At 39.6% G+C, this 20,730-nt stretch overlaps 1 protein-coding gene across 1 annotated transcript in view; it reads left to right on the top strand.

Moving 5' to 3' along the window:
• The window catches only part of LOC126185116 (formin-binding protein 4-like), a 198,774-nt gene that overhangs the window by 133,794 nt on the left and 44,250 nt on the right, over positions 1-20,730 (top strand). Inside the window, exons 7-8 of the mRNA XM_049927934.1 lie at positions 10,007-10,125; positions 11,764-11,897. Of these exons, the coding sequence (XP_049783891.1) occupies positions 10,007-10,125; positions 11,764-11,897 (253 nt within the window). The remainder of the gene's footprint in view (positions 1-10,006; positions 10,126-11,763; positions 11,898-20,730) is intronic.

Raw genomic sequence — 20,730 nt, 5'->3', positions numbered from 1 at the left:
TGATACTGGTCTTCGGATGACCTTACTAAACGGTAAATTACAGCATCATCTGCGAACAACCTAAGAGAACTGCTCAGATTCTCACCCAGGTCATTTATATAGATCAGGAACAGCAGAGGTCCCAGGATGCTTCCCTGGGGAACACCTGATATCACTTCAGTTTTACTCGATGATTTGCCGTCTATTACTACGAACTGCGACCTTCCTGACAGGAAATCACGAATCCAGTCGCACAACAACCCCATAGGCCCGCAGCTTGACTAGAAGTCGTTTGTGAGGAACGGTGTCAAAAGCTTTCCGGAAATCTAGAAATACGGAATCAACTTGAGATCCCCTGTCGATAGCGGCCATTACTTCGTGCGAATAAAGAGCTAGCTGCGTTGCACAAGAACGATGTTTTCTGAAACCATGCTGATTACTTATCAATAGGTCATTCCTTTCAAGGTGATTCATAATGTTTGAATACAGTATATGCTCCAAAACCCTACTGCAAACCAACGTCAATGATATAGGCCTGTAGTTCGATGGATTACTCCTACTACCCTTCTTAAACACTGGTGCGACCTGCGCAATTTTCCAATCTGTAGGTACAGATCTATCGGTGAGCGAGCGGTTGTATATGATTGCTAAGTAGGGAGCTATTGTAATCTGAAAGGAACCTAATCGATATACAATCTGGACCTGAAGACTTGCCCGTATGAAGCGATTTGAGTTACTTCGCAACCCCTAAGGTATCTACTTGTAAGAAACTCATGCTAATAGCTGTTTGTGTTTCAAATTCTGGAATATTCCATTTGTCTTCCCTGGTGAAGGAATTTTGGAAAACTGCGTTCAATAACTCCGCTTTAGTGGCATAGTCGTTGGTAACAGTACCATCGGCACTGCGCAGTGAAGGTATTGACTGCGTCTTGCCGCTTGTGTACTTTACATACCACCAGAATTTCTTCGGATTTTCTACGAAATTTCGAGACAGTGTTTCGTTGTGGAACCTATTAAAGGCATCTCGCATTGAAGTCCGTGCCAAATTTCGCGCGTCTGTAAATTTTAGCCAATCTTCAGGATTTCACATTCTTCTCAACTTCACATGCTTTTTCCATTGCCTCTGCAACAGCGTTCGGACCTGTTTTGTGTACCACGGGGGATCAGTTCCATCTCTTACCAATTTATGAGGTATGAATCTCTCAATTGCTGTTGCTACTATATCTTTGAATTTGAGTCACATCTCATCTACATTGCATAGTCATTTCGGAATGAATGGAGATTGTCTCTTAGGAAGGCTTCTAGTGACACTTTATCCGCTTTTTCAAATAAAATTATTTTACATTTGTTTCTGGTGGATTTGGAAGAAGTGGTATTGAGTCTAGCTACAATGACCTTGTGATTACTAATCCCTGTATCAGTCATGATGATCCCTATCAGCTCTGGATTGTTTGTGGCTAAGAGGTCAAGTGTGTTTTCGCAACCATTTACAATTCGCGTGGGTTCGTGGACTAACTGCTCGAAATAATTTTCAGAGAAAGCATTTAGGACAATCTCGGAAGATGTTTTCTGCCTACCACCTGTTTTGAACAAGTATTTTTGCCAACGTATTGAGGGAAGGCTGAAGTCCCCACCAACTATAACCGTATGAGTGGGGAATTTATTTGTAACGAGACTCAAATTTTCTCTGAACTGTTCAGCAACTATATCATCGGAGTCTTGGGGTCGGTAGAAGGAGCCAAATATTAACTTAGTTCGGCTGTTAAGTATAACCTCCACCCACACCAATTTGCATGGAGTATCTACTTCGACTTCACTACAAGATAAACCACTACTGACAGACACAAACACTCCACCACCAATTCTGCCTAATCTCTCTTTCCTGAACACTGTCTGAGACTTCGTAAAAATTTCTGCAGAACTTATTTCAGGCTTTAGCCAGCTTTCTGTACATATAACGATTTCAGCTTCTGTGCTTTCTATTAGCGCTTGAAGCTCTGGGACTTTCCCAGCACAACTACAACAATTTACAACTACAATTCCGACTGTTCCTTGATCCAAGCACGTCCTGTATTTGCCATGCATCCTTTGAGATTGCAGCCCACCTCGTACTTTCCCCGAGGCCTTCTAACCTAAAAAACCACCCAGTCCACACCACACAGCCTCCGCTACCCGTGTAGCCGCCAGCTGAGTGTAGTGAACTCCTGACCTATTCAGCGGAACCCGAAACCCCACCACCCTATGGCGCAAGTCAAGGAATCTGCAGCCAACATGGTCGCAAAACCGTCTGAGTCTCTGATTCAGACCCTCCACCTGGCTCTGCACCAAAGGTCTGCAGTCGGTTCTGTCAACGATGCTGCAGATGGTGAGTTTTGCCTTCATCTCATAAGCAAGACTGGCAGCCTTCACCAAATCATATAGCCACTGGAATCCAGAGAGAATTTCCTCAGATCCAAAACGACACACGTCATTAGTGCCGACATGTGCCACCACCTGCAGCTGGCTGCACCCTGTGCTCTTCATGGCATCCGGAAGGACCCTTTCCACGTCAGGAATGACTCCACCCGGAATGCACACTGGATTTCTTCCCCTCCTTAGCCGCCATATCCCTAAGGGGCCCCATTACGCGCCTAACATTGGAGCTCCCAACTACCAATAAGCCCACCCTCTGTGATTGCCCGGACCTTGAAGGCTGAGAATCATACTCTGAAACAGGGCAGGCAGCTGCATCTGGCTCAGCCAAAGACAGTGCCTGAAACCTGTTTGTCAGACGCACCGGGGAGGCTTTCTGATCAGCCTCCGGGGACGTCTTTCGCTGCCTGCCACGCCTTGTAACGACCTCCCAATCAACCACAGGCGAGGGCTCAGCCCCACTGCGGGCACTAACCGGGGCAACCACAGCGGCAGACCGATCTGGGGACAGACGGGACGAGGCTTCAAGTGCGATGGTGTTTCAGGATGATGCATCGGAATCAGCTGGCTTTGCTGTGGTCATGCAAGAGTCCTAAATACAGCATTGGCAGATGGATATGGCACTGTCTACTTGTGGGCATGGACATCCTATTGGCAATATGGACACTGCCTGTTGGCGAAGCAGGCAGCTCTGGTCACAGTGGCGGCCGCCAGAGTTGCCCGTGACAACAAGCTGCTGTTGCCATTGTCCTCTGAACTGAGTGAGGTGGTGCATTGGTTAACACACTGGATTTGTATTCAGGAAGATGATGGTTCAAATCCCTGTCCAGCCATCCAGGCAAATACCAGGAAATTATTTGAGTGAGGTTATGTGCTACAGCTGTCAGGAACTTGAAGAACATTGATTTAGCCATCAGCTGAATTCGTACTGCTGATGGCTAAAATTTAGTTCTTCAAATGCTGGGATGATTCCTTTGAAGATAGCACAGCCGATTTTCTTCCCCATCCTTTTGTCACCTGAGCTTATGATCCATCTCTAATGACCTTGCTGTCAATAGGCTGTTAAACTCTAATCTTGGTACCATCCAGAACTTCTTGTTTGGTTCATGATGCCATAGCACTGGCAGGTCCACATTCTGGCCACTTACTGCAGTGACCTGTTATGTTAGTGGATTGTTTGTACTGAAACTGTATTCCTCTCCCTGCAGGAGAGATAGCAGACCATCTCAACATCACGGAGTCCAGAGGAGGCGGTGGCTGGCTATTGGAAGTAAGGTTCCTGAGTCCTTGCCATCAATGTCCATGGAAATAGGCGGCTGATGAACTGTTGTGGATGCTGGTGTCATGCTGACCAGTTGATTCCCAGGACATTGCTACTGTGGCTGTGCTTGGTCTAACTTGAACATCAGATATGCGAAATCTGTGACAGAGATAGAGGTGGAGTCACCACTGAAGAAACCTGGTGCCCTGCAAGGGTGCAGCTGATCAATATTTTTGTGAGACCAACATTTTCCTGCAGCTGGACCTCCATTGTAGCTCTGCCAAGGAGGCAGGCGATGCATGCTGGGACCCATTGATGCTTACCCCGTGAAAAGATGATTGTCCACATCTAATTGTGGATCCAATAGCGATGGTGATGTGGGCTCGGAGAGGGAAGATTACAGGCTAAAGGTTTCATATTAGAGGGCTGGGATTGCTGAGGGCAGCCACATAGCCTTAACGCCGGGCTTCCCCATTCTTGTGGAGTTGCTGTGGTAGGGGATGAACAACCCATCCAGAACCAGATGGGTGAACTCTGAAACAAAAAGGCTGGTGGAGTGCCTGGGAAAATTGGTCAGCAACCTGACATGGTGCTAGAAGGTGCAGGACCAAAGGTCCTGACTCAGTGTCTGAGTGGTAGCATATGTCTGGTGCATTGTCAGACTTGACGTCCTATCCAGCCAGTGCTCAGTGCTGCATCAAGGAGCTATCCCAGGTGAAACCAAGAAAGTAGAATTGTGCATTTCCAAGTCCAGGTGGTGCAGAAGATGCAAATGCAGCAGCACCCTTCATGGATGACCAATAGGCAAGGCATAATGGAAGATTCGTGATTATTGATGGTACAGCGACAATGAGATCATTACTGTAACTCTTCAGCTGATTGACAAATTGTAGAACTGGTGGTGATCCAGCTGGCTTTAAACTGGTAAATTAATGATCTGGTAGGTGATCCTGTGTTGATCTGGAATGTGAGTGGAATGTTGTTAAGGGACACTTCCAGTGTCAATAACCCATCTGAAATAGGGAATACAGCTTGCACATGTGGCATGTCCGGACTTGGATGCAGTTCATCAGCCTCTGAATTCAGGTACATGCTCCCAAGGCATGTGCTATCCACATTCATCTTGTATGCAGAGGTACACACTTCCACATTGAACTCGATTTGCCACATGTACATTTTGCTTTTCAGAAAGAGTGCTGTTGCACCATTGGTGAGTAACAAAACAATCACTACAAGAGTGCATCTTCCAGGAAGCATGGAACCTCGCAAGAGGGAAAGAGGGAGATGTCGTATGTGGTGGGGATGATGGATGTAAAACAGTTGCAATTAGTCCTGTAAGGTCAATAAAGATCTCAGTGCTTGTTCAGATGCTCGAATGACTAGAAAGCATGCTGGCAACAAATGGTTGTTGAGTTTCAGGAAATCATCTCTAAGACCTTTAATGGATGTGTGGGCCAGTATCATGTCTTTCACTAAAGAACTGGCATATAATTGTTTACACCAAGAATTAGTGCACTGAAAAGGACAGTCCTGAGAAAGGCTCTGTTAATGCAGATCAATCATCGGTCTGTTGCACCATATGTTTTGGGACAAGTAAAGAACTTGTTGCAGGCAGCTGCCACATGGATTAGAGAATGAAAGTACTCCATTAATTCAGTTTTAAGCTGATCATAAGACAATAACTCATGTGATTCAGCCTAATGACCCAGCTGTCGAAGGAGGCGATATACATCAGTTCCTAAGTATGAGGGTTGAATGGAAATTAATGCCTCCACCTTCATGAATTGGTTTGGATGGGGATATTTTAATCAATCAAATGCAGAAATAATCCTTAGACTGCAATCTTTAATTACCAATATTCACTTTTCCACATAATCACCAGCCAATTGCCAACGATGAACAAGTTTTCTGAAGCCATCACGGAAGAAGTCGACACTCTGTTTCCGCAAACAAAGTCTCACAGTTCTCTCAATGTCTTTATCAGAAGTATAATGATGTCCCCACAGATTTCTTTTCATCATCAGGAACAGATGGAAGTCAGACAGTGCTGAATCTGGACTGTATGGAGGATGCCTTATGGTGGAGAGATTTAGTCTCTGAAGTGGTGGCATGTGAAGTGTGTGGTTTGGCATTGTCATGCTCCAGGAAAACATTTCCCTTTTCCTTTTGGACCCTTGTTAGCCATCGTTTCAGAGTTTGCAGCATTGTGATGTAACACTCTGAATTTATTGTTGTTGAACGATCAAGGAAATCAACATGCATAACACCATCTGCATCCCAGAACACTGTGGCCATGATTTTTCCAGCTGAGGGCTGCGTCTCAAATTTCTTTTTCTGGGGCGAGTCTTCGTGTCAATATTCCATAAACTGGCATTTCGTCTCCGGGGTGTAATGGTGTACCCATGTTTTGTGTCCTGTCACAATTAAATGGAGAAAGGCGTAACCATCATTCTCGTAATGCTAGAGGAGTTCCTGGCAAATTTCAAGTCAGTGCGCTTTCATTTCAGGAGTCAGCATCTGGGGTACCCATCATGCACAGATCTTCAGATAGCCAAGCAAAGCAATAATGCGGTCCACACGTTCTTGTGAAATGCCGATCCTACTTGCAATTTCTCTCTGAGTGATATGACAATCATCCTGAACCAATCTGTCAACATTTTGCATGTGAAACTCAGTGGTTGCTGTCACAGGACGTCTAACGCTTTGTCATGCAGGTCAGATGTTCCTGCCCCAACATCTTTAAACTTATCGCCCAACGACACACAGTACGCACATCAACACAATCGCCATAAACTGCTTTCATTATCTGATGAATCTTCTTTGGGGTAACACCTTCTGCTGTCAAGAATTCAATAACTGCACATTGCTTAAATCACATTGACCAACTGTCTGCCCAGGGTTCCATACTTTACACTGTAAAAACACAACCATTCAGTGCTAAGGCATCCCGCCAACTGGAGCTGTAGAGAAGAGACTACGAAACAAGCCAGTACCTGCCGCATACCAATGCTGCCAACTGTTGAAGAGTTACGAAGGTGGAGGCATTACTTTTCAAGTCAACACTCATATGCTAATAAAAAAGCTTGTTGATGGGTATCAATTGAGGTTTCGTATGTGACGAAATGCTGAGCCGAGCATGTGATATAGTTGGCCCATGGCTGCACTTTCATGTCAAAAGAGGGAAATGGCGGTGGGTGCCCGGAATCATTTCAAGAGTATCATGGGGTCGATTTATGAAAGGTGGTTGAAAATTGGTGTTGACGAGGTGATAGTGGCCATCTTTTTAACATGAGTTCTTGCACTTGTGTGTGATCATAACAGCACTTGTATGATTACGCCTGTGATTACAGCGGACACACTGAAATGAGAATTGAATGTTAGTACACCAGGTGTGCGAAAAATTGTCTTGTGAGCATTGTCCACCCTGGAAACTGTGAAAAAGTTTGAGGGAAATGTAAAACCTTGTTGCCATCACTGAAGAGACCTGACAAGGGCTCACTAAACAAAAACAAACTCCCAGGTAGGCATGTAACAATAAGCACTTTGAAGGTAAAATCTTGTGGGTGATTAAGTGGTGCCATATTTCTTCAATATGATCAATGTTTTGACATCTCTGCTGGGATCTTCCTCGGAAACTTATTGTGCCATAGTTAGCTATACACTGCCAAAAACCAACATCACATTCTCTTTAAAAAAAGGGAGTTTTCCCATACTTATGCTGTAGAACTGGAGCTACTGCGTAAAATTTCTGTGGCAACCGTTGGTAGGCCATTGTCACTAGATAGGAGTGAAATCACAGAGCAAGAGGGGGGGGGGGGGGGGGTGTTTTCAAAAATATTATTGGCCATGTAAGTGGCTTCCTGTGTGTTTTTTGTATTTATCACACACGATGGCTGTGTATTCACTTCCTTGATGGCATGAAGCAATGAAGCTGGAAGTTTATAGATGTCCTCTCTATTGAAACTGCATTCATTCTTAGAAATCTCTCAATCACTTCTCAGACTTTTCTTGTATAAATGTTAGCTTCCTTAGTCAACACTTGCACATTGTTGCAAGTAATGTTATGGCCACTGTTCTCGCTGTGTTCTACTACTGCAGATTGCACACTTTATTTTAACTGCATATGGCATTTGTGTTGCTTAATATGTTCTTTTGTCAAAGCCACATATCATTTAATAGACTCACAAAATGTGGAGGTAACCATATGCACCTGTTTTGTGTCAGAAAAAACCTTTTATTTTATTTTGACTGGAAAAGAAAACTATACCATTGTTCCATAGAATTGTATTGATGATGTCTGTAATCCCAGAAACAAATGCTAATCTGACAGAGTGAGAAGGCAGTTGGTCATCTTTCCTATTAGCATAATTAATATTTCCTACAAAAATGCAGCCTGTGGATGTAGTATCATATCCATTGGCCTTCATTGTCTTCTTTAAGAAATCCAACTCCTCTTCCAAAGTGTTATTGTCACTGATGCAGAAGGCATCTGAAGACAGAGTGTTGAGCTCTGCTTGCATCTGGGCTGGGTGGTGGTGCAAAGAAGCATTTAAATACCTATTTTCATTAGTAAGTTCACTATACAATCCATGTCCTAGAGTGTTGTTATATGTTCTACATACTAAGACCTCTAGGAATTGGAAACCAACCTTTATCTCATTTTCTGTGGTAAAGCTGAATTGGAGTGAATTTCATTTAAGAGTTTGTGGAACCTGTGAAGTTATTCTTTGCTGTATGGCCACATAACAAATGTGTCATCCACATATTGTAGCCAAGAGGAAGGCTTTAGTGGCATATTACTTCGTGCCCACTCTCAGACATCAGAAGGCATTTGGACTTTGGCCATCAATCATTATGCCAAGCAACTGATAGGTGTGCAATTCTATAATATAATGGGATGTCTGTGTGTGTTCATGACATAGATAGTGCTGTTTAAATCAAATCAAGCTAGCAACACTACCTATGCTCTATAGATTAGTTCTTTGTTTTTCCATTAAACCTAGATATTGCAATAAATTACAATAAATCAGCACATTTCTAATATCTGTAAACATAACAACATAGCTCCACTTAGGGTAAAGGCTTATTCAAATGACACAGGCAGTGGCCACAACCATCTGTGGTCTCTCTGTTACATGGAACAGTGTTGCCCTGAGCAAATAGGTGGTGCCTAGTCATGTTAGAGTATTCTTGCCTGTGGCAAGCAGCTAATACATCGTGAATTACGAAAGAGACTACAGTGAGCAAGTGTCAGAAATATCTAAAGAAACCAAAAGATTAATTGATTTGGTGCATGCAAGCTTATTTAATGTATGATACACGTCATATGTAATAAAAAATTTATCATAAAAGGTGGCAACATGGAAGGTAATAGGTCTGAGATCAAATCAAACAGGTGTTAACTTCTTCCGTATGCAGACTCTTTCAGTCTTTACATCAAGCATCTTAAGGATGATAGGCCACTTCATGGGGAACAACTTTTGTTAGAGACAAAATGTTGTCTGATGCTTACTGATGATGCTAGATATTCTTATGTATTGGTTCTGATCCTTGGAGGCGGTAGAGTGTAGGCATTCTGCTGCACGAGTATGCAATCTGTGTTGCCTGTAATCCAGGCATTCACTTTTCATGAAATGGTTTGGCCTGTGCAAAATTAAAGTTCGTGATTTGCTTCTATAATATCTTTTTCTGCTTAGAGACACTTATTCTTTTGGTTTTTGTGTTGTAAACCATTCATCAATTTACTGGGGTAGGTAGTGTGCTCCACAGCTGGTTAGTAGAGTGCTAGTTCGGTGAAATCTCTTCATTCCAGGGCCAGCGAATACTAAAGGTTGCCCAGCACTGCTGGAAAGCATCAGTGGACATGTTATATCTAACGAAAATTGTTCCTTGTGACATGATCTCTCACCTTTAGATGCCTGATGCAAAGAGTTTGAAACACCTTGTATGTATGAATAAATGCATACTTGTATAATATATAATATCACACGAGAATTTTTGTGAAAATATCATTCAGTTAATATGGTGGTGGTGGTGGTGGTGGTGGTGGTGGTGGTGGTGATAACAATAATAATTTAATACAACAAGGGAAACCATAAGAATGAGTGTCTCTAAGGAGAGAAAGATGTTTTAGAAGCAAATCAGGAACTTTAATTTTGCTTGGACCTAACCCTTTCACACAAAGTGGATGTCTGGACTACAGTCAATAAAAATAATGATTCACTGCAGATTAGATCCTTAATACAAATAGAAACTCTTATAATGAAGAGGAATTCATTGTTTTCATAGCTTTCAGACAATTGGCTGTAAAAAATAAATAAATAAATAAAATAATGATTGATATTTTTATTGCAGGTAATGGAATTACTGGACAGATAGCTGACATGTCAGGGGTAATAATAGAAAAAGTAACATTTTTAGCAGAAGGAAAAGAAGCTGTGTCTGCTGTTCAAACAATTGGCATTCAAGTGCAGGTAACTGTATTTAAATGTTATCGCCACTAGTAGTTCTCTTTACTTTTTTGTAAACTAATTTTTTCTTTATTCTGCAGAATTTCCTCCTGTGCCGACCTCTTTGTAACTTTCTAGCACAAAATTTGATATAAAAGCCCAATCAAATTGAAGCTTTGAGGCCAAATTAAATTCATAAGTTTTTTTGTGATAAAAATATTACTTGATCAATAAATTCTTCCATAGTGGTTTGCAGTTGTATTCATTGGACTGGTAACTGTACTGCTATAGGCACTCTTTATTTCTATATACTGTCCATGTGTTCAGTTTGTTGAGCCTAAAACTAGGTCTACATCGTATGTCTGATGATTTTTCAAAATATGAAACATTTAATGAAGAATTGTGCAATCAAGACTTTTCCATAATTACAATTTGTGTCAAACCAAAAGTATTTTTAGAGTCTTGAGAGTTAAATGTGTTTAATGCAACATCTCTCTATCTGTAACCATACACATTGTTTTACATCTATTTGGCAGTAGTCGCTGTTTCATTCGCATACTGGATAAGATGAAGTAATGCCTTATGAGCTCAAGGGTGTTGATACATTACAGTGATGAAGTGTTTCTTTTATAAATGCTGAGAAATGTCTTTGAGTTCACTTAATACCTGGATGATGTTATGCTAAATCATCAATGATTGTCAATCAAGGAGGAAATGCAATAGTAGGCAGTTAAAGAGGAAGAGTACCATTTTGTAAACCTGTGAGGTGGAAGAATCTATGTAAACAACAGTATCTAAAAGAAAAGCAAAGGACTGAGAAACAGAATAACAGTTAGAATTTGTGAAAACTAGAAGCCTTATTAGTAAAAAAAAAATTATCAGTGTCCGAGTTTCTTCTGATTGCAGACATCAGATGAAGCAACATTTGCTTCAGCTTGTAATAAACACCCCCCCCCCCCCCCTTGCTCTCAGGGAAAGAAAAAATATAGTGTTGTCAGATGGTTTTCTTTCAAGTTGGTGTAATGTGTGTTTTTTAACAGAGTCAGAAGTGGAACTTTTTTGTGGCTATGTATAGGCCATCATTCACCTTCCAAAATATAAAAATACTCCATACCCCCAGGTCTAGCCCCACCCCCTTACAAACTATCATATGGGCACCCTTGATCAGAAGCGTACTGGTATTGGTTCAATTTTGCACTGTGTACTTTAATATTGAAAGAGTGAAAATGGATTTCCAAAGTAGCAGTACTTAATACTTTTTATGTACTTAGTTATTTATCAGAGTGTTCACAAGATACATTTATAATGTTGTACTAATTTTTGACACGTTCACCTTTTACGATACAATCGTACTTGATTTTGGCCCGCAGTGGCTGTTTTCTGATGCTATGTTAGGCATTTGGTGAGCAAATGCCCATGCATTGTCGAACTGAACATTTGTTCACCAGATGCCACTTGTAGCATCTGAAGATGCCCATTGTGGGCCTAAACCAGTTATGATTTGATTGTGTCATAAAAGAGTGATTGACTAAATATAAAATTCTGTTTATTTTTGACATAGTCACCAATCTCCTTAAGTGGAATGTCATTTCTTTTTTTTTTCCCCAAAAAGGTAGGTTTGTATTTTTAAAGATGTGTTAAAACTACAACTTTATGTTTCAGACACTATTAACAGCCTGGGAACATGGAAGCCTGTGTGAGAATTACTTCTCACAGTGGTTAGCTGACACCATGGAAGAACTGTCTAGGCTGGAGCAAGATGCAGCCCCTGATGGTTGGCAGTGTTTGTGGTCAAGGTATGTTAGCCAGCAAAATGAACACTCCTCCATCACCATAATCGTCATCACAGTCATTATCACCATTGCAGTTGTCCTCATCATGACCATAATCATCTCTGACATCACTAGCAGTAACCACTACAATCATTATTATTGCCGTTATCATTATTTGAATAGTTTCAGTCTTCTTGTAAGTGTGCAACAAAAAGTGTTTCATCGTGCTAGATAATTAAGATGCTTAACAGGCAAGCACTGGGAAGATTTGTTCAGAATTTTGTCTTAAAGCAAATCTCTAAGGTTGGAAGTAACTTGTGAAGACCTTTGCAAATAAGGGTAATGGTCCAACATCTGTTGAAGAAATTCATTGCGATTTGGACATCACATCTGTGACATGCAATCTGAGCACAGACTGGAAACATCATTTCAGTGACTGTGCCCTCTTTGAAAGGTAAGATGCTATAGATTTCTTGTATTATCAGTGCAAGAAATTGGCTGAACAATCAACATTGTAGTTTTTGCCGTTGTACAGTAATCAGTGAGATTAATATACTTATTATTTTCTAATACAAAATGTTTACAGTGAAACTCAAAATTTATATTTTCTTCTCTTTTCAGTTTTGGACTGTTAGCATTAAAGAGCTGTTTGAGTTCAATTTCTTTTCATATTGACCAATATAAATGGAAGCACATTCTTTTGTAATGAAACTGTAGAGATTGATGCTAGCCAATTATTAGTGCAGTGCATCCATCACACACTTTATTTTTATGTCATATTGATACAGGCTGTAAATATCACAGCAACACCCACAGAAGAAAAGAGGGAGTGTTGACTTTCAAATTTTAGGAAGCTTATGTGATCAGAAAAGAGAGATTCATTAATATTTCAGGTGCTCCATCATAGCTGCTGCTACCTGTTTAAGTAATGATTGTCTGCCATTATACCTCACACATAGCACTTAACATTCCAGAACATCTTGTTGTTGTGTGTATCTGTTCCTGACTTTAAAATATGGCTTATGTTTCACTGAATGAATTAGTATTGTAACTTACTGCGCTAAAATGCACCTGAAATCTTATCTGTGTAAAAGGTTCCTTTAAAATTAAATATTGAAATTAAGTTCCTAAGTTCAATTATTGAGCTACTATAGAAACAAACAGTATAGACATCAGTATCAAAGCTTTGATGAAACTGGGTCCGCAGGCTTTATGTAATTTTTGTATGCAGTCATCCTGCATGTGCTGTTGACAATATTTATTCCAGTTGCAGTTTCAGCATTTTGACATTTTCAGACATGGGGGATGTTAAAGCCCACTCTAAAACATTAAATCCTGACATGACGGAACATAGTTTCCAGCAGTCTGAGAACCATTGTAATCTATCTATCACCATGACGACTCGAGCCATGAGCAATTTGTTTTTGAGTGTATTGTGGATGAAGTTTTTATTTTTATGTAAGGGGAAAGATGTTTCCATGCTCATCACATGGCTCATGCTCACATGATCCATGTGAAAAGCTTATACGACCGTAGTTATTTGCCTCAGACTGCGAGAAACTATGTTCCAGCATGTCACAACTGAACACTGTAAAATGTTCAATATCCCATTATGCCTGAAAATCACTAGATGTCAAATCTGCAGTTGCAATAAATATTTCAAGCAGGCATAAGCAGAGTGAGTACACTAAGGATCAAAACTGCTACAAGTGAACAATTTTTGTAACTGGCAGACTATTTGCCTGAATCTGTTTCGTGTCTCCAAATGAAACAGTTGCAAAATGCAGTATGTTGCACTGGACAATGTGTTCCAGTGGTTACAAGATTTTCAGGAGGTATAGCACACAGCTATCTGTAATTAGATTTGTCATACTTCCCTTAAATCACAACTGACAATTGTTGGGATGTCCTTTGTTCAACAAAGCTATGGCCAACTTCTTTTCCCATCCTAGTCTAGTCTCGTCTCATCTTGTGCTCTGTCACTGTTGATTGTATTATCTACAGGGTATTTGCTTACTTGTTGCGATCAACTACAGAGCTGTTGATCAGTAAACCATTGAAAGGACCTAAAAATCCTATTAGAATTATATATTAATACCTTCAGCTGCTGATGGGCGTTGATATATATGAGCGGGGACAGGTGAAAATGTGTGCCCTGACCGGGACTCGAACCCGGGATCTCCTGCTTACATGCCAGATGCTCTATCCGTCTGAGTGACCGAGGGCACAGAGGATAGTGCGACTGTAGGGGCTATCTCGTGCACGCCTCCCGCGAGACCCACATTCTCACCTATTATGTCCACACACTACATTCGTAGTGTCCCTACGCAACACACTCATTACTCGTGGAAGACATTCTTACCAAGTCCCGTAAGAGTTCGGGTAATATGTGTGCATCCGCACAGGAGGAGGAGGCCATGGCCAGTATTGCCAGAACTATATATTTGTATGGATATGGTGTCTGTTCTTTCGGACATGTCCCACATCCTTATAAATATATAAAAATTAAAACTCCTAAGTTATATCTTAATACAGTTCTAAAAATATAGCTAATTATAGGATTAGAGATTTGGAGTTTTGAGATGTAATGTTTGTTTATCAGAGTGGCTATTTTTATAATAATCAGCAAACATTGTGCAACCTGATATTCAAGTGCACTATTTTTCATAATAGGAACAAAGTTGTACGATAAAACTGTTTGATTGTATGTTTCTTGGTTTTCAAACGGTATAACCAGTGATGGATTTTCCTTACTTTTACATTGAGTCCTTGCATTGTCTTATGCCACACAGCCAATAAAATCTTTGAATGGAGATGCTAGTTCAATGTACATTGTGTCAGTTACACACCTCCACATGTTATTGGGATATTTTAATGTGTTAAAAGGATCTGTGCTACAATTTTTTTTTTTTCTTCATGATATTCTTCATGAAGTTTAAAAAGAGACGATGGTCATTTCTTACTGAACACACACACTATTGTTGTGTTTCTGTTCAAAACATATCTTTTTCAATTGTTCATCGCCACACTTAATGTCAATCGCCACTGATCGCGAACTGTTGGGAGTTTCCTCCCAGATCTGGCTTGGAGGTTGCACATCCTTGCTTCCTAGGCATTAATATAGCCAGATATCTTTAAAAAGATGTCCGTATCTGAAAATATTTTCAAATTGCAGTGAACTAAAGGTTCCATCAGAGTACCTGTCTTCTAATAATGGCTTATTTCCGTCCACATGAGAAGCAACGCCTTGTGTAAGTTACTAGATAGTGTGGTTTCAGTTGTCAGTTGTCTGAGACAGCAGACGTGTGTGCAAGTTGCGTTTGGGTGTGTGTGTGCATGCATGTGTTCGTGCACGTGTGTGTGTGTGTGTGTGTTTGTGTGTGTGTGTGTTGCTGACAAAGCCCTTAATGGCCAAAAGCTATGATTGTGTGAATCTTTTTGTTGTGTGTATTGTGACTCAGCGTCTCCACTGTATGGTGAGTAGCAACTTTCCTTCCCTAATATTGTTATTAGATACATATGCTCACATCAGAAAAGTCATTAACAATGTTCTGATGAGTACCCTAAATCTGTCATCATCATCACCACCATAGAACATCATACCTCCCAGCTGAGGAGTTGCGTGATTAAATTCTCACGTACAAGAACAACTGCTTTATGCAGAAAGAGTCAGAGATTAAAACTTTCAAGAAATTGTTCCTCTGTGTGGTTTAATGCTTAGTGTAACTTCCCTCTGACATAAAGGTTCCAAATTTAATTCCTGGCCACCTCCTCAGCTTTTTGTATGGTAACATCATATGGATTAGGCTCCATACAGACACATGAGGCAAACTTAAATCAAGTTCACATGGGCCATGAATACAAAAGGAGAGGCATAATGTAGTTGAACTTTTTCCATGCATGGAAAACAGATGCAAACATCTAATTTATTTATATGCTTGAGAACGTAGGCCATTGAGACACAAGACCATAAAGTGGTGTTTTTAATGTTATAGTTCTACAGGCTATGATAATATGATGTTTAAAGCCAATAGTAAAATAAAGATCTACCAATAATGCATGATTTTTATTGCATATGTTGTAATAAAATACTGAGAATTGGCATGTAGTTGATTAAAAGTGCTACCACAGATATCTGAAAGATCTGTATGCAGATATAAATATTCAAGCAATACCAGCAGTGTAGACAGCTTGTTTGTTCATTATACTAGAAGCTCCTAAGTTGAAGCGAGTCATTTATGTAGCTTCGTTTGTGTGCCTTTGTAGTTTAATCTTTAATTTCTCATGTTTGGGTATGTACTAGGCATAGACTTGTGTTTATTAACTGGGTACTATGGATTTACGTACTCTTTAGAGCCATTGTGGAATGGATAGGGACTACGAATACTGTGTTTGGATGCAACCTTACAAGGGAATGGTCTAGTCCAACATATCAAAACCTACCTTGAAATTTCTCTCACAGGAAGAATACACCAAAAGAAGTGCACTGCCAAAATTTTACCTGCTAAGTGTCTTAGTTTTGCCACATGAAGAATTGCTTATAACAGCTGTTTGTACAGCTCCTCCTGCCTAGCGTGTGACGCGGCAAAGAAGCAGACAAGAGAACATAGCACTATGTAGTGCAAAGTCCAAAGAGTTAAAACATGCGAATTTAAGTACGTAAACCATACCAAAAGTGTTTGATGTAATTAATTTTTTGAATAACTTGCAGTTCATATTAACAGCTAAACTGTTGGATTTGTAATAGGCTATTTTACTGTGTTTAAATTATGGCTCAGACTGTTGACATTCTGAATGATTATAAACTTCAGATAACATTTTCAGTGAGAATTGCCACAAAGTATCTTATTGTCATGTATTTAAAGATTAAAAATCATTGATTTTCAAGATTTGGTCACATGATTGAAAACACACTGCTTATTGGCTGAAGCTCCCATGATGACACAGACTAGGAGTAAGACAAAGCTATACGTATGTTACGGGATTGTTAGCCAAAGTTACTAGGTTTTTCCACCCTTTTTCTGCAAACAGTTTAGCTATTTTTACATAATAATGGAAAGTAATTTTGTGAATGCTGACAGTGAAAACCTTCCAGAAATTGGCGTGTTCACACTCCATACATTTAGGGCAGCAATTTGTGCAAGGGTGGGCATTTTTTCCCTGCTCCATGTGCAGTCATTAAACTCACTCAAAATGCTTCCATATCTTATATCTAGATTGCTGACTGTCATATTCACATGAATACTTTCAGAAATTAAAATGACCTTAACCTGTTAAACTTACAAGTACCATTGTTCATTGTCACTGCAGCCATAAACTTTGGCCCAGAGCACAGTAAATTCTTGGCAAATCTTAGTGTTGATTTCCTCATATACAAGGCAATTCCGAGAGGTAGTGCAGTGTAGCATTAGCAAGAATTCATTGTGGCAGTTGTTTCAATGTTGTGATGTATTATATATAGCTTCACATTAATTTTAGTCAGAGAAATGGACAACAAAAGAGAAATGCATTTTATTTGTGTAGACAAAAGTCACATTTTTGGAAAACGTTGATAGTGGTGAAGGTAGTAACACACGTCCACAGTACAACAAGGTGTACGGCAATGAGGTTTTGTATTTTGAAAGATACAAAGCATGTACAACTTGTTGGTAACACAAACATAAGAGGTGGGATGTTTGTGAGTTGAAACTAATGTCAGTGTCTGAATGACTTACTTTATCTTTAAGTAAGGGGATGAAACTTTAAACAATAAGGGTCCTAGCTGGACAGTGCAAAGATAAAAAAGAATTGTTTGCAATAAAGTAAAAAGTGTGTGGTCACATTAACTAGATATCTTCTTGAAGGTGATGTCTCTGAACAGCGATTGCTAATGTAAGCGTATATGAAAGTCAGGGAAATCTCAGCAATACTATGTTTCAGAATGGTGATGTGAAGTTTCATAAATGTGATTTGGTTTTCATATGAGAGGACTGTTAAGTTTTTAAGTTAAAATCTTCCTTCGGACCAGATATGAACCAGTGACCAGTAGACAACTGTTTATAAAATATTAGAGTCCAGCAGCCTACCAACTGAGCTGATGTTAACAGATTGTAGTGTGTATAATATTGGATGTAACAACAGTCAGTTCTCCCAATTTTCACTGTGAGTTTAATTTTGTTGAATGATGCTGTCCTTCCTTGAAAAGGTGCGAAAGCATATTTTAGAGGTAAATTAATGTCAACTTCAGAGTGCAAGACGTTCTTAAGTTAGGCAATTTGTGCATCGATGTGGTGGTGTTTTGCCTGTACACTGCAACAACATTTATGGATCTTCTAATTCTTTGGAACAATATTTCAGAAATTTCCTACAGGTGTATTTGTGCAGTGTGGTACTGCACACCATTTGTAACCCATTTTCTGAAATGTAAGTTTCAAAACAAGATATCACTGTGAATGAACTTTACGACAGTGGGAGCAGTAAGCTAGCCGGTGATGACACACAGCATCACGTGACTCAAATGGAGCATTTTAGTGGGCTTTCAAGTTATTTGAAATTTATTTCCACTTAAAAAAAAATACTGAAATTCAAGAGGAAGAAAAGCATGTTGTGAGCAGAAAATGACATAATTAACCATTTAAGACGATTTCCAAAAAGCAAATACTCTATTCTTACACAAGTGACCGGCAGAGGAAACAAAATCAAGACAGTGTATTATATTACATTACAGATGATTTCCATCAATCAGGACTTTAATTTGTTGACATGAAATATTTTATAAACATTCCTGCAACACAGTTCTTATGATAATTTTTGAATAGTACATATTTTACTGATAATGAAACAGTTCCTTGTTTATTCACTGTACTCATCACAAAAATGTGAAGCATGTACTGGATGATGAAAACAAACATTTTCCATACATAAGGTACATCTAATAAAAGAAAAATTAATGCATTCAGGTACTTCATAGTAATTACTAGTTGTATTTAGACGAACTGGGATGGAGTAAGAAGTGGTCGTGGTCACTGTTCTTCATATTGTGCTTCATACCAGGCATACTTTTATCAAGTTCATAAAACATGCTGTTGCAAGCTGACAATGCACAAATGACTGAAGTTTAACAACACTGTCGATTGCACAAGCAATAATCTTCTTATGCTTGAAATGACGGTGTGTGATTTGCATGCAATTCTTTCATGAAACTTCACTGACTGGCTTCATACACAACATTTTAGGGGATAACAAGAAGCTATGAATTTGTCTGTAGTATCACCAATTAATAACATCTCCTCTATTGATTTACGTGAAATAAACTTCATAATTTTGTGATTCCCTTTTCCATATAATTTCCCAAACCTGTTTAACATTTATTTAACTCACAATTCAGAGGACCTAGTCTCACATGTTTGCCTTAGTAATGGCACTTTGACTCCCACGAACAGTTCTGAATCTTTCAAATAGTTTTTCTTTCACACTTTTACAAGTTCGATTTTGGTGCATGTTTCAAATTGCATGTAAATATTTCTTCCACTTATACAATTCACATTCAGATTTTACAAAATGAAACTGGCTTTGCAGAAGCTTAACTGTAAGTATTTTCTCCCTCTTGTGCTTAACCAAGAAATTTACCGCCTTTCTTTGTTATGGGAAGCTATTACTCTCCATGTTTTCTTTTGGCTAGGAAGGTAATTTATTTTTACTTTAAGTAGCACAACAATCATTGTTTGAACCACAATTCATGAACTCACTAGCATTGTAATGTTTCCCCAATTTCTAACAAAATATTAAAATAATTTGAGTGAATATCCAAGAAAGTAACTGATAAGTAAGACATATGTAGGTCTTCAGAAGAAGTAGGTGATTTTGTTTGCATACCACGTTCTTCTTATTTAATCTTTGTGAGGTGGAAAACATTAATTGGCTACCACATTACTGTGAAACTCTGGCACCTGCACAAAGACAAATGCTCTTAACAAGCATATATGAAAAAAACAAAAAAAAAAAAAAAAACTCCATTGTTAAAACTCGGTGACACTTCAAAGGTAACTGCTAATTATTGTGGGTATTAAATAAGTTGAAAATTTGAGCGAATAGTAAAATAAACAACTGTGTCAGTGAAACTATCAGTGGAAACTGAAACTCACTTTACAAATTACAACTTTTTTTGTGCCGTATTATCTGCTTACTGATGTGTCATCAATCAAGGCCTCGTGCCTGCAGTGTTGTGTTGCCCCTGTGCTGTCTGCTACAGCTATAGTAGGAGTGTACATTTCTCCAGCCACCTGGCGAACTATGAATTCCACAATTTCAATTTTTTTTCTTTCTTTTTTTCCCCCCTTGTGTCTTAGCAGCAAAAATTTTGACATTGTGGATAACTTTTGGTTTATTCTTCTTGTACAACAAATTTCAGGGCAGGTTATTACATGTCAGATTGGACTGCTCACTTGTTAGGTGGGGTACCTCCACTCACAGCTCCAGGTGGCGCTGGCTTCAGACAGTCACCTGGAGGCTGTTGCCAATGGGTATTACTGTGCTTCACATACTTCAGTCATGCTCCAGCCACCAGCTGTGGCTTGCTAGGAAAGCAGCGAGTTATTTATTTAACTTCTTCTGTGTACTTTTACAGGTTAATTCTTAAATTCCTGGTATGTATTTGTACTTAAAAGGTGTAGTCTCACATTTTAGTACCTGCAAAGAGTTTATACATGCAGTCTGTAGCGCATTTGTCATTTGTTTGTGTTGAATGGTCAGCATTCCATTGGTCACAGTTCAGTTGGTCTCCAGCTGTGGCCTGTAACACACCAGGACTGTAACAAGTTACATATTTAGCTTTCATAGTTAATTCTTAAGTTCATACTACTGGGCTGCATAGTATGTG

The sequence above is a fragment of the Schistocerca cancellata genome, chromosome 4 (assembly GCF_023864275.1).
Source record: "Schistocerca cancellata isolate TAMUIC-IGC-003103 chromosome 4, iqSchCanc2.1, whole genome shotgun sequence".
Lineage (NCBI taxonomy): Eukaryota > Metazoa > Arthropoda > Insecta > Orthoptera > Acrididae > Schistocerca > Schistocerca cancellata.
This window is presented reverse-complemented; position numbering and strand designations above follow the sequence as displayed.